The sequence below is a fragment of the Amphibalanus amphitrite genome, unplaced genomic scaffold, assembly GCF_019059575.1.
Source record: "Amphibalanus amphitrite isolate SeventyFive unplaced genomic scaffold, NRLGWU_Aamphi_draft 000964F_arrow, whole genome shotgun sequence".
Taxonomy (NCBI): Eukaryota; Metazoa; Arthropoda; class Thecostraca; order Balanomorpha; family Balanidae; genus Amphibalanus; species Amphibalanus amphitrite.
In genome coordinates, this window is record NW_024882458.1 from 71998 (window position 1) to 85783 (window position 13786).

General features: G+C 48.3%; 1 protein-coding gene across 2 annotated transcripts in view; it reads right to left on the reverse strand.

Moving 5' to 3' along the window:
* The window catches only part of LOC122368651 (protein O-glucosyltransferase 2-like), a 109647-nt gene that overhangs the window by 50167 nt on the left and 45694 nt on the right, over positions 1-13786 (reverse strand). For both annotated transcript variants that reach the window (XM_043342806.1, XM_043342805.1), the window contains 4 exons: positions 12017-12245; positions 11507-11712; positions 2247-2458; positions 424-671 (listed from right to left, as the gene is read on the reverse strand). In XM_043342806.1, coding sequence (XP_043198741.1) covers positions 424-671; positions 2247-2458; positions 11507-11712; positions 12017-12225 — 875 coding nt within the window. In that variant the 5' untranslated portion in view covers positions 12226-12245. The remainder of the gene's footprint in view (positions 1-423; positions 672-2246; positions 2459-11506; positions 11713-12016; positions 12246-13786) is intronic.

Here is a 13786-nt window from a genome sequence, read left to right on the forward strand (position 1 = left end):
GAGAAGCGAAGGTTCACAACTAATTGCGGTAATGCATTAATTTATTTAGCCTAGCCTACCGGAATACTGAGGATCGTGTGCCTCTGATTATTCGGCACTGGTTTCACCGGGAAATGAGTACACCATACGCAGAACCGCTCAGCCCACATCAAACGCACGTAGCACTACAGTAGCACGGTGGATTGCCATCACTAACGACTTGCGTCAGAGGTTGAAGACAAATCTAGTGCACTTCACGTTGTAACCCGGATACAGATCCCCAGTAAATTACAGATAAGAATTAGATCTGTTGGTAATCTCATATCACATTGAATATCAAACCACGTTTACACATACATCTCGGTGATACACTGCACCCCAATACCAGCCCCCCTCGACCGCCCCCCCCCCCGTCCCCCCCACACCCCTCACGTGGTGCCTCACCTCCCCATGCACTCGACGGACGCCTCTGTGAGCTCGTAGGTGGGCAGGACGATATCGTCTGTCTCCGTGGAGCCGCACCAGCTGAACATGGGCAGGTCGAGCTGCTTCTCGGAGCGCACCAGCGGCCAGTCGCCCAGGTTGATGAGTAGCTCCAGGTCGGGCAGGCGCGCCTTCCGCGTCAGCGACAGCAGGATCGCGTCCATGAAGATGTGGAAGCCCACGTACTTGCCGTAACAGCGGCGGTGGATCTGCGGGACAGGTATGGCTGGGGTGAGCCGAGCGAGGGGTAAGGAGACACAGAACCTGGGTGGTGAGGCTAAACAGCGGTCAATTACCGACATCAATGTAATCCGACAGCAAAAAGTTCGTAGCGTCTTCGTGATGCCTCTCGTAGCAATGCAACAAGAAGGCGTACATAATACAAGTCAAATGGATTAACTGTTATTGAGCTAAACGTTGGTTATTTCTCAAAGTACATCAGAGGCCATTTTCCAGTCAACTTGAGCGAGAGAACAGCCCGATTAATCCCGACATGCTGAGCAGAGCTCACAAGAGTCATTTCTCATTGTGCAGGACTTTGATGCGGTCTATATTACGTCTGTATCAGGCGGCGGCAGCCGATACCCTCAGTACGTGAATCGTTACGGGTGCCATTCAATGTAGTATGAGCAGCATATTATAGCGTTAGTAGACGAACGGGATAGAGCCAGAGGACAAGTAATCTACACCTGATCTACACAAATCATTCAAATGCAATAATAGTTCTGGAAGAAGGGAGATGTATCGACTTTGAATCCCATTAAACCTTTTTAATTATGACATCACGATGCTATGCAAACCTGATCATTAGTTGCATTTCCCGAAATTCATAAAGCGGCAATCTTTTCCTCCGTAACTTCTAAACAAGCGTAGCTGAATGTTTTTTATGAAAATTTGCGAAAGCCCCTGCGATTGGTCGAATATTGGTCACAGGCGTCGCGAAACGTTTCCTTACCGAGACCTGTCCAGTGTCCAACGGAACACAACTGTCTCACTGCTAACTACTGATTCATTATCAAGGAAATGCCGAAAGAAAATAAAAAATCAAGCAAACGAGCCATTGAGTGTCAACAAGCAAAGGCACAAGGCCTCTTATCGAAAGAATCATGAGGGTTCAACGAAAGATATGGCGATTTTATGAAACCAAATTTGCAAGTCAAGAAGCAACGCTAGTAAAAAGATTGTTGAGCCAATCCAATAGCCTAATCCGATCGATAAATTCCGCCTCTCCCCCTCCACACACACGCCTTTAGCGAATTTTTCTGGTCTGTAGCGCAACCACTACCACTGACCGCAGACTAGCATTGCAGAGAACAAGTAGCGGACACAAGTAGCGGACCTTTGAGCCACTGGAGCAGGCTCATTAGCTTAGTGGCAGGACAAAAATTATCCTCGTTAATCAGCGAAAACAGATGGAACAGCCATTACCTCGACTCCAATAAAGTGGACGCATTAAAGCCGTCATATGTAGGCCGCGGAACACATTTTGTTTTCTAATTAATCAACGAAAAGTTCCGGCACATTTGAAGTTGTGACGGAAAGTTAGGTGGGAGCGGCTACGTTTCGGGTCAAGCGTTATCATTGATTTAATGAGTTCGTAAACTCGATAGTGGTGTCGGACCAGTCCCCTAGGCAGCCGCCCCCTGAACCTCGCTAGCGGTTATACATTTGGCAAGCGTTACATGGACGCAGCCCATTGTCGGCAACTGTTGCTAATTTGCCATCTGCCAACATCGCCTGAGCAGAGCAGGTAGATAAATGGACCCTCGTCAAGTCGCAATCACCTGGTTGTCTTTGACGACGTAGTTGCAGAAGCTCTGGCTGCCGGCGTGTGAGAACTGGCTGGTGGCCGCCGCTAGCACGCTGTCGAAGTCGACGTTGTGGTACGGTCTGAGGTCGCGCTCGATCTGGGGGTGGGAGGCCGGACAGCCGGCGCTGGCCAGCCAGTCTTCCAGCGAGTCCACCGGACAGGGGCACTCCTCGGCGTATATCGGACCTGCAATGGCAGGCGAGGGGGCACACAGTCACACACACAGGACAGGGGCACTCCTCGGCGTATATCGGGCCTGGAAGCAGGCGAGGGGGGCACACAGTCACACACAGGGCAGGGGCACTCCTCGGCGTATATCGGACCTGATGGCAGGCGAGGGGGACAGTTTTACACGGGACAGGGGCACTCCTCGGCGTAGGTCGGACTTGGAGGCAGCAGAGAGGAGGGGGGGGGGGCAGTCACGCACCAGGCAGTGACACTCCTCGGCGTATAGTATATTGGGTCTGAAGGTGGGGGGGGGGGGGGGGCAGCCACCAACGACCAGAGGCACTCCTCGGCGTGTATAGGTCCTGTGACAGAGGAGTCACACACAGGGCAGGGACACTCCTTCGGCTTTCGGCGTATATCGGCCCAGGGGCAGAGAATGGAAAGTGAACAGTCAAACACAGGACAATGACAGTTGACAAGCTTCCTGACAGCAGTCACGGTCTGGGAGAGGGTTGGGGAGATGGTGACAAACTGCGTGAGGCACGCCGGCAGCATAATTCATTGGAGGGTCACCGGAGTTTAATCAGGGAATCTACACGAGGCACCAGCTGGGCACAGATATTAGAGGGGATTACGCACGCACTACGCAGTGCGTCACGGCCCTCATTTCTCAGTCGTACATTCAGCTGCTATTTTCGTAATGAGAAGTTCGACCTCCATTAACTGATCGGATGACGCACTATTTCGGTAGGGAGAACATATGCGCTTTGACGCAAACTGGGCATATGACGCACGGGAGGGATCAGCCGTCTGCCGCCGCCATTACCCCTTTCCATCATGGCGCACATTTGTGCGAGTTGACCTGTCCGCGGCCCGGCCGGATTTAGATCAGATCGAACAGGGTGGGGGATTGATCAATGTGCCGCCGAGTTGTCGGATGACACGCGCGCCGGCCACCTCCCCCGCCGCCTGTCACGTTAGAGGGGCGCAGATAGAGCGGGCTCTGATACCGGCCGGCTCTCTGGCGCCACTGAACGCAGCGCGCATTACTCACTGACGCACGGGCCGGTCAGGTTACAGCCCCCCTCCCTCCCTTCTCGGGGGAGGGATGGTTATAGCGGCGGTCAGCAGCAGTGACCGGTCACTGAGCTCCCCAGAGAAATTGTCAGATCACTGGTGACTTGAGCTGCAGTGCTATACAAATTGTTTCCTACCGTCTTACCCGCTAATGTTCATTACATGAGCGATGGATAAATAAATCAACTCAGAACAAGATATGGTCTTAAACGTTCCATTCGCAGGAACTGCACCCGACTGAGGCAGGACCCGGTTCATTTCCGGCCCGAGTCTAACCGGCCACATTTATCCCGCTCAAAGCGAGTGCGAATTTACAATGCACATAAATCCATATCAATGCATGCAAAAACCCGCCGACTGTGTAATCATCTTATCAGCTGCGGTCTCATCTGCCGCACTCCCCGTCCCTCCCTCCCTCCCACGTCCCTCCCCACCGCCTCCCTCACTCCCCCGTCCCTTCCCATCCCCTCCCTCGCTCCCCACCCCTTCCTGCCACGCCCCACGCAATCTAGCAGCCCGCGCCCGAGGCTTGTTTGCTCTCCGGAACTTGTCGGGCGCAGTTGTTTGCTTCCTAGAGTCGTACCTATAGGACGCGACTGTTTGTTCTTGTGTCGAACCAGGAGGAGATTTTGGAATTGACAGCAATGACACAATGATTTCTTTCATTACAAACAGCTACCGAATACACGCAAGTTGTTTAGGGCATGTTCTATGTCTATTGTTTCTGCCTGGAGGTGCTGAGACGTAAGTACCACATTTTCGATATAAGAGGTGTAAGAAAATACTCTGCGAAGTTAGTGAGCTCGAAGTGAAGGAAAATACGGATGACGAGAGCAGTCTGGAAGGAAGTGCGCCAAGCAAGCGGGCAATTTTCGGAACAACAGCGCGAGTACAGGTAACGAACAACCGATGAGCGAAAAAAAAAACACTGTTGCATCCCAGGTGGCAGCCATCCATTTTATCAATCAAGTTAAGTCTGAATTCTGAAATATGTAAAGCAAAGTTCAGCCTCATACATAAAACTATCCCAAACAGCTGAGAGCTCCCACGGTAGGTATGCTAAACCAAACCGGATTATTCCGGAATCTGGCCAGTCGCCGTACGTCGGGCCGTTGCCGGGGCTGTATTTTTGGTGGACGGCACTCGGATGCAGTTTTCATTGCTCCCGGTGGACGGGGAACATCACGGCTCACGAGTATAACGTGCCTCAAACCAGGGTGTTCCAGGAAAATCACCACAGCCGCCGGATTTGTACGTGGTTTCACGACCACTGGCGCTTTGGTAGGGGATATTCTCAGACTGGCTGCATTTGTGACGATTCAGGAGTGGCATCTTTATGTCAAGTTTCGAGCGGTTTGGACCTGCCCGACATACCTGACTATAAAAGTCATTGGAGAGAGAGACCTGAAAGGGGTTTGGACTTCGAAAATATTTATTACCAAAAGCGAAACAAGAGTACGTACTGTAAGATTCTGCCACTGTGGGGAACTTCGTCAATATTTGCGTGGCTAGAAGAACGGTATCGCCTCTGAAAAAAAATGCAACCAGTCAAGGACAAAATTTATCCAAGTCAGGAGAGCTACACTCCATTTCATACTTATCCATCATCAGTACCAAAACTGAATGCCGTTGAACTGAAAGCGGCCGGGCCGCGGGCGCTCTTATTGGAAAACTTCCCCAACGTCTTTCTGATCCTATTTGAATTCGAATTTCGCTATGGTGCCGAATTCATCCGACTATCTATTCCGCTTCGCAGAATATCGCTAATAAAACCGTATTGTGTCGTCCGATTTCAGAGGGACGCCGGTATCACAAAATGGCGCTGCCGAGACTCACAAGACGGCGAAGAGACTACTGTATTCTTCAGAATGCAGCATTACTGCAGATATTCCAACATACCAATATCAGGAAGTTGCTACTCATAGGCCGCAGTGCTCCCACCTGCCAGCCAAGCCAGATACGGAAGCGAGCTTTTGTTATTCTTACTTCTTAGCTTGGGTAATTTGCAGCAAGTGAGCGCTTCGTACCCGAATCAGATAACAACCACCCTCTGGATACCTATATGCCACCACAAGCACCATTGGCCGAATCACTTTCCATGAGAGAATCATCAAAAGTAAGAAACAAGGGGTAACATTGCGTTTGCCGTCTACCTATAATAGCCAGTATGATCCATATAATTGCTCAGCCTGTCGTTAGTGCCCTTTATATGATGTGCTGATATTGAATAAACATTCAACTTGAAAAAAATGATCCATATAATTGCACTGCGGCACTGCCGGTCCCTGTCAGCGATAGCCGTGCAGTAAACGTCAGCCACGACGACATTTGAAACAGGCTTTATGAATTCATAGTAATGAAAACACGTAACATGTAAATAATTCAGCTTATAATGGTTGCGGCATGAAACTTGGGCCTTTTTGGAGCTTGTTGTTGTCATAAAACAGCTTATCAGCAGGAACCTAGCAAGCCAATGAATATTTTAGACAGCCGTGTCTCAAAACAAAACTTAAATAAATCTATATTTATACGAAGCCCAAGTGCCACAATGTAGTGTTTGTTTGTTTTGTCTAGCGAGACCATTCCAGGGCCGGAAGAATGATTCAAATTCGGGGGGTGGGTGGGCAAATTGGCCTTTGCGGCCACCCTAGTGTTCCGCCCGTGCTGAGCCCGTCACGTGGAAAGGTCAACCAGCCCCGCTTATACGGTCAACCTATACTATAGCCTTGGGTCAGCCCAAGGTATCACAGCCTGCTCTTGGGGAGCTGCTCGCGTCGGATAGAGGAGACTGTCCAGCCCGGATCAGGGACTTTGTGGTATTGGTGAGAAGGATTCACACGCTCTGAGGATAGATCAATGGCATCAAGGGGAGATTTAGTGTATCGCCGAATCAAGCTTTTTGAATTTTACTTTCAATGGCAGCTGGTTACAGAAAATAGCGTCTAAGGGCACTACAAAGGATATTTTAGCCATGACCACTGGCCATAAATATCGCCAAGACAAATTGTCAGTGCTTTCCGCGATAACTAATTTTCGGACCGGCGATAACGATAAAACGATAAGTACGGTTTGCGATAACGATAAACGATAAACGATAAAAATTTGCAAAAAAAAATTAACAGCGATAGCGATAAAACGATAAAACGATAACGGTAATTGTTTTGTTAACAGCGATAACGAAACGATAAACGATACAATGATAACAATATTTTTTTAACAGCGATAACAAAAGCGATAAGAAATACAGCTTAAATAAGTGTACCTACTTTAACCTTCCAGGCGGTTGGGGGGGGGGGCATTTTTTGCCCCCCCCCCCTTTAGTTTTTTTTCTCAATATATCTCGAGAACCGCTGCGTCGATCGTCACCAAACTTTCAGTACCCTCCCGGGAGCAGCTAGCGCACATGGTGACCAAAAATTTTTCCAAAGGCTATGATAGGTTGGCCGCTAATGACGTCAGAGTGACGTCATTTTTGCCATTTTCGACCCAAAAAAAGGTTTTGCGGGAAGAGCTGTCAGGCCTACAGCTTTAGAGATACAGAAAAATGTTTCAACATAAAAGGTGTGAAATTAAAAGGGCTACAAAACTGCTATTTCGGTTTTTCGAATTTTTTGGATTTTGACCCCCAAACATCAAAACATATATTTTTTTATTATAATAGCCAAAAAATCCAAAAAGTTTTTAATTTCGAAAAAATCGGAATATCTGTAATAGTCCCTACCGCCTTCTATCTACATACCAAATTTGAGATCGATACCTCTTTTTTTTGGCCAAGTTATAGCGAAAAAACTGTTCAAAATTGATGACGTCAAATTTTCAAACACTCAATTTTTAGCAATTCTAGGCCTCGTAGCGCAAAACAAAGACCACCATTAGACTCCCCGTGACGAGCTGCATCGAATCGATACCCATTTTATGCAAAAATATCAACTTCGAAATTTGACCTTTTTTGACCTGACCTTGACCTGACCTCCACCAGAAAGTGACCTAAACCGTACCTGATGGTCTTATAACCAACACCATTGAGTTGGAAATGAAAAACTGGCCATAAAACATGCATCGCATAACCTTAGTAAAGTTGGGCTCATGTGGTGACCCTTGGTGACCTTTGGTGACCTGACCTGTGACCTGACCTGGTACGACCAGTGACCTCTAATAGCAACATATGTACTAGACAACTGACGCCTTATCGCTGATTTTCGACAAAATGCGTTTTACTCGGTGTTATAGCGCTTTCCCTAGAAGCCCCGTGAACGGTGAAACATTTTATCTTTGACCTGACCTGTGACGTCATCGGTGACCCCGAGGTCAATGAAATTTGGTTTCCTTGGACAAATTTGACAGGGCTATCAAACGCCGTTTGAATTTTCCGGATCCGTTTAGTAGTTTCCGAGATACGGGGGGAGGGCAAAAAAATCCCCCCCCCCCCCCCACCGCGCGGAAGGTGGCTAGTAGCCAGTAGGCCCACCGCCTGCCGGGTTAAGTTTATTTGCAGATCTACAGGGTGTCCCAGAATTACCCGGACATTTATTTTCTGGCTAAAAGTGCGATTGCGCTCGATTCTAATGATATACAAGCATCATACTTTTATAAGATATCCCTTAGCTATCGAGCTTGGGGACTGTGTGCTTTTGGTGACCGGTAACGACTCGAGTCAATTATTATCCAAAGTCAAGTAGGAGTAGTCCTTTTCCGTTTTCAGCTTAAGCCACTAATAGGCAACCATGGTGAAACAACTCCCGTTTTCAACTTTGTAAACGGACTTTCGGCATGGTTTTTGCTGGAGAGCTTCAGCAGCTCATCAGCAAGCAGTTAGGATTGAGCAAAGCGCAATTATATCAGCTAACGAAGCCAGAGAGAGCAAGAGATAAACCTGATAGACAAGCTTGGACTCGGCCAAAAAGGGCCATGCACCAGTTGTCAAACGGGTGGTTGCTTGTCATGGACAACAAACGTCACTGATTTAGCTAAAAACTAGCTAAACGATAGATCAGGATTATCTAAAGAACATCAGTCTACTTTCCACCAGTATCTTCGCAAAATTTTGGAATTTGGGGTCCCTCGCCTGAAAAATATGCGAAAACTACGGGAAAAGCAGCGAAAATCACTACAATTCATCCCAAAAATATAACATATACAACAAAAAAATATGTTGAAGCACACTTTGTGGTCTAACGAAGGTATTCTGTCATTTGAACCGCCCGAAAAAGGCGTGTGTGAACGTCAGATGGCTACAACTCCCCAACAGCAGAGACGGCCAGGCACCCGTCGAAAATCAAATTGTTAGACATTTTGAGCCACCGTGCACTCATTGGGCTTGATATGATGGCCCAACGACAGCCGTTAGCACAGAGTACTACTGCGGTGATATTCTACCAGTGCAAAAACTGGATGCCGTAAACCAAATGGCCATGAACGGGTTTGTTTTGGAAACCAAATCTGTTGGAAGCCAAAGGTCCCGCCATGTTCAGACATGGAGCTTCTCCACTTCAGATGTAAAAAACGCGGCAAAAGTGGTGTAGGCAGCAATTTTTGTTTTGGGGGATTATGCCTTATGACCTGGGAACACTTTGATGTTAAGTTTATCTTATATGATCGTATTATCCTCCGGCAGCAGGTCAAAGAAAACAGGCCTTCACCCAGTTTCGGGAGAACCGTAAAACAACTGAGACCAGCAATGGCTGGCATTTTCAATCATTGTCGGCTGATCTTGTAACAAGCGTATCTATTGCATGTGCTATTTCACAGCCACCCTAGTTGACTATATAGGACGATAAAAAGAAAAAGGCGCAATCATGTTCGCCTTATTTTATACGCTAATTAACAATGTCCGGGTAATTCTGGGACACCCTGTATACACTTAGCAGATGGTAACAGGTTGCGCACAAATACTGTCGCGCGGCATACACTGTCGATCGTCTTCCATTTTTCCATCATCCCGTTTTACATTTTATCGTTTATCCGTTATCGTTCATAATTTTTGTAGCTTGCGATAAGTGGATGAGCGATAATTTTGAAAATTTAGCGATAAACGATAACGATGACCGATTTACTTAACAGCGATAATTATCGTTTATCGTTTATCGCTCATCCTATCGCATGCGGAAACCACTGCAAATTGTACGTCTCTCGGCTCTCGCTCATTGGCGCCGTCGCACAGTGGGCCGATATGCCATTCTAGCGCGACAGGGCCTGAATCTTCGAACGGAACTCTCAGTTTTTCGCGAATAATTCGCGTAAAAAGCGGCCGATCGCAACGAAACTTTCAGTACCCTCGCGATAATTAATTTCACAGCTAACCTTAAAATTTCATGACCCTGACCTTAATGATCTTTGACCTGTGACCTTCTTTCGGGATCATGTTTGGCCGGAATCGCGATTCAGCGTATGTCGGCTCGCATTAGCCGCGAGTTTGCAGTCTTTTCGTGGTTTAAAACGTTCAAGCATGGGGTATTATGTTGCTCCCATGCATTAGGGTGGGTGTCAAGGTCACCGGAAGGCCAGGTAAGGTCATTGACCTTTGATGACCTTGGTTCAATTTCTCGAGTTTTACATGTTTCTAGGCTAATTTTTGGAGCTGAATTTGAATCTAGCAACCATTTGAACATTTACTATGTAGCTTTGGTGCCTTCGTAACATGTTACGAAGCTGTCAAAGGCGGTTGCCACCTACTACAAGTACCCGGCAAAACCCTTACTGGTTGACCTGACCTGACCTGACCCGACCTGGCCTAAATGTATGAAGACATTATCTATGATCATAAATAACATTATATTCGTGATCAGCACCCAAAAAACCCATAGCAGCCACCCTTTAAGACGTTCTAACAGGTCCCGATTTTCCCGACTTTTGGGTCATTGATCTGACCTGGAAGATCACCCGATGACCTAGGACCTTACAAATGGGTATCATCAGCTTCCTCTTGTCACGTGCAACACGCTCGTCTTCTCCGCGAAGCTCTAGCTCGACCAGGGGCGAAACGGCAGGGGGGTCCAACGGACCCCTTCTATACGTTCGCGGCTGGAAAAACACCACTAGGGGCGAGGGTTAAGCCAAATCTGAGGGCTTATTTCAGAAAGACCGCTAAAAGAGCAATTGAATGCACTTTTCCGCGACGATGTAGCTCTATTGGTCCCCGAGGTAAGGGCCGGTGTTTCGAGAAATGTTGTTATATGCAACATTTTACCTTTGATGACCTGTGGTGACGTGACCTTTGACCTGACCTAGAAATGACTAATTACTCTCTCTGGCATTTCGGGCGCTCTTTCGAATGCCACTTACAACGTGTCGCTATGTGGCCCAGGAGCCGAGTTAGAAGGGGAGCGTTCAATCAACACCTCCCGCCTCCCGGCCCGGCGCGTTTGACGCCGAGCACCGGTCCGGCGCGGGTTGATGTTTGGCTGCTACATCCAAAGTCGCAAAAAGTCGCAAGAAATGACTGTTGGATCTTGTAGTGCAATGACTCATTGACATGTAGCGAGATTTTCGAAGCGGTACTTTGCGGTACTTTTTTTAAAAGTCTATTTATGTGTGACATCAATTATGTGAAATTATATTTTCGTCTTTAAATCTTTGTCGTACAAATAGATCATAACCAAGTAAGAGTTCACCATTTTCATGTGGTTATGTGTGTTCTGCAGACCCGGAGCTATCGTTTGATGTATATAAATGTGGAATTCCTCCTCAAATTGTGATTGTTTTCGTGGATCAAAGATACGCTGTCGGAGAGTGCGGGAAACGAGTTCGGTCCAAATGATTCCGAAGTTCGTGTTTAAGCTGAGTTTTCGCCATGAAATAGCAATTGTGTTGGAAAACAAAGACCACAGCAATGTACTATGATCATTTTTGAACAAATTGGTATAGGTTTCATTGCACATCCACAAAGTTCGATTTTTTACCCATGTCGTGCTAGACCTGGCGATCGGCCCAGTGTGCGTCGGTTGGCTGTGAGCTCCGGATCTCGAGTGACTAGTGCTGCCACCTACTCACCGTCTATCTTGTACGGACTGTCGGCCACGTGCTGCCCTCTGTAGAGCACCCTCAGCACGGCGTTCCGGCAGGTCACGAACACCCTGTACCGCACCATCACCGTTCCGTCGTGCCGGTCCAGGGTCTGCATGTTGACGTGGCAGGGACCGCGGGCCGAGTCCCCCGATAGGCTGACCTCGAACACACCCTCAGGGGAGGAGGTCAACCTGAAACAGCGGCAGACAGACGCCAGTCAGCGGGCGAGACCGGATCCGATCGCTAACAGAGGTCAGTCGTGGTTGGTCTGACCATCAATAGTGGGTCTGTTCCAGTCGCACTTCCTAACACCCCTTAACTCCTCCAAGATTGCTTCCCTGTTCCAGTGGCAGCTCTAGCCCCTGCAAAGCCAAGGATCGCCCTGCTCCAACCTCCTCTATTTTGCTCTTGGAGGAGTTTAGAGGTGTTTGGAAGTCCGACTGGAACAGACCCAGTGAGACAAGAAAATCAACTCAGCCAATCAATATAACTCACTCGTTGCCGTGCTTGTCGACGGTCTGTATGAAGAAGTAGCGGGCCGGGAGTACGACCTCGTCCGGCCGGAGACCGGATCCCGTCAGACGGCACCGCGCCGGGTCCACCGGGTCCGCGCCTGGATCCGCCGTGTCCGACGGGTGGTCTCCGGATACCAGCAGTAACGAGCTGAGCAGCAGCAGCCCGCTGACGAGGGCTGGGCGGGCCATGGCGAGCGGCACTCCGCTTCCTAAAATGGAGATTCGGGAAGGTCAGTGCACAAAAGACGATGGGCGATTTATCCTCAAACAGCAAGCACATTTCATTTTTGGCAGAAGGTGTGATGGAGTTGGCTATCAGTTATCGAGTGTTTATTCTTTTTCTGACAACAACCGCTCACGATAAGACATGATGTCACGAGCTCTGACGCACCGCCCGCATTGCAGGCGACTTTTGTCCCATCCGCGGCGGCATTTTTCGGTGTGGTTTCGCCCACTGTGTCGGTGCGGTTTGAGGGTTTAGTCCTGGGTACACCAACCGGTTCCGGTCGGCTGCAGTCTGCCAGCGGCCGTGGCACGTGCCGTTCTGTGGCAGTAATGTCGCATTACGAGGTAATGTCGCATTGTGCGGTCTGTCCATGGCCCTGGAACACCCTCGTCAGACGGCTCCTGACAGCGTGCACACAGTGGGGCGACTGCAGCCGAATATGGTCAAAACAGAGGGCGCGACAAAAGAGCCATCCAGCTCAGCCACCACTTAGGCCCATGACATCATGAAAGACATGAAAGAAAGGCGACTCGTAAACAATAATACAGAAGTGTTTAAAAAGGAGTGAATGCTACCGTATATGAGCAGTATCGGAGGCGGATCAAAGGAAGGATTGGAGAGTGGGTGGGTGTTGGGTGGGTGTTCAGCGGGGGTATCATAGGCTTACATGGCGTGACATAAAAGCTCAACCACCTCACACGGCCGGAGCTCCAAACCACCCTTCCAAACGGAATGAACTGACAAACGTGGGCTTGGCTCTCGGATTATAAGCTACGACGTAACCAAAATACGTACGAGACGGTGAACTTTCTCGGTGAATGAAAGGTTTGCTGAAGTGTTCGTGCACTGCAAAGTGTAACGAAATTATCCGGACATCTATTTTTTTTGCCATACTGTTGGCACAGTTTCCTTTCTGATGTTCAACCTGAGAAACTCGAACGTCGCCTTATTTTAACATGTTAATTATTCCCGATAAATTACCTTTACATGCCTGCGTTTTGGAACTAGACAAGAGAATAGTGGTGAGGTCATGCTGTGGAACTTGCATTGCAATGTAATCCATACCTAACTATCATGGAGAGAACCGCTTACTCAATTTGGGCCTCGGTAAGAGTGAAAAACGAAGTCTTCCCAAAATTCGTTGGCAATGAATGTTTTCGTAGGACATTGGGTGCCAGCTGCCACCAGTGACGTCATCATGGCATGCTCATTTTTGAAGACACAATTTCCTGTTTTTACCGAGCACAATTGGAAATCAATCATTTTTTTTTCGGCAAGAAATTATTAGCCAGACCAAGACCATATATAGGAGCAGACGCTGAAGCAGCCAAAATTCACGCGAGAGCTTCGATAATGAACTTGGAGCCAGCAGCCTTTGGAAAAAACGAACTATTGTGACGCGCTTTGAACGCAAATTTTGTGACAGCACAAAAACTTATGAAAATCGGCTAAAAAAGGTAATAAAAACAACCAGGAACATGGAATGAATCACAACATTGACATTTCCGTGTATGGAGTCGGAGT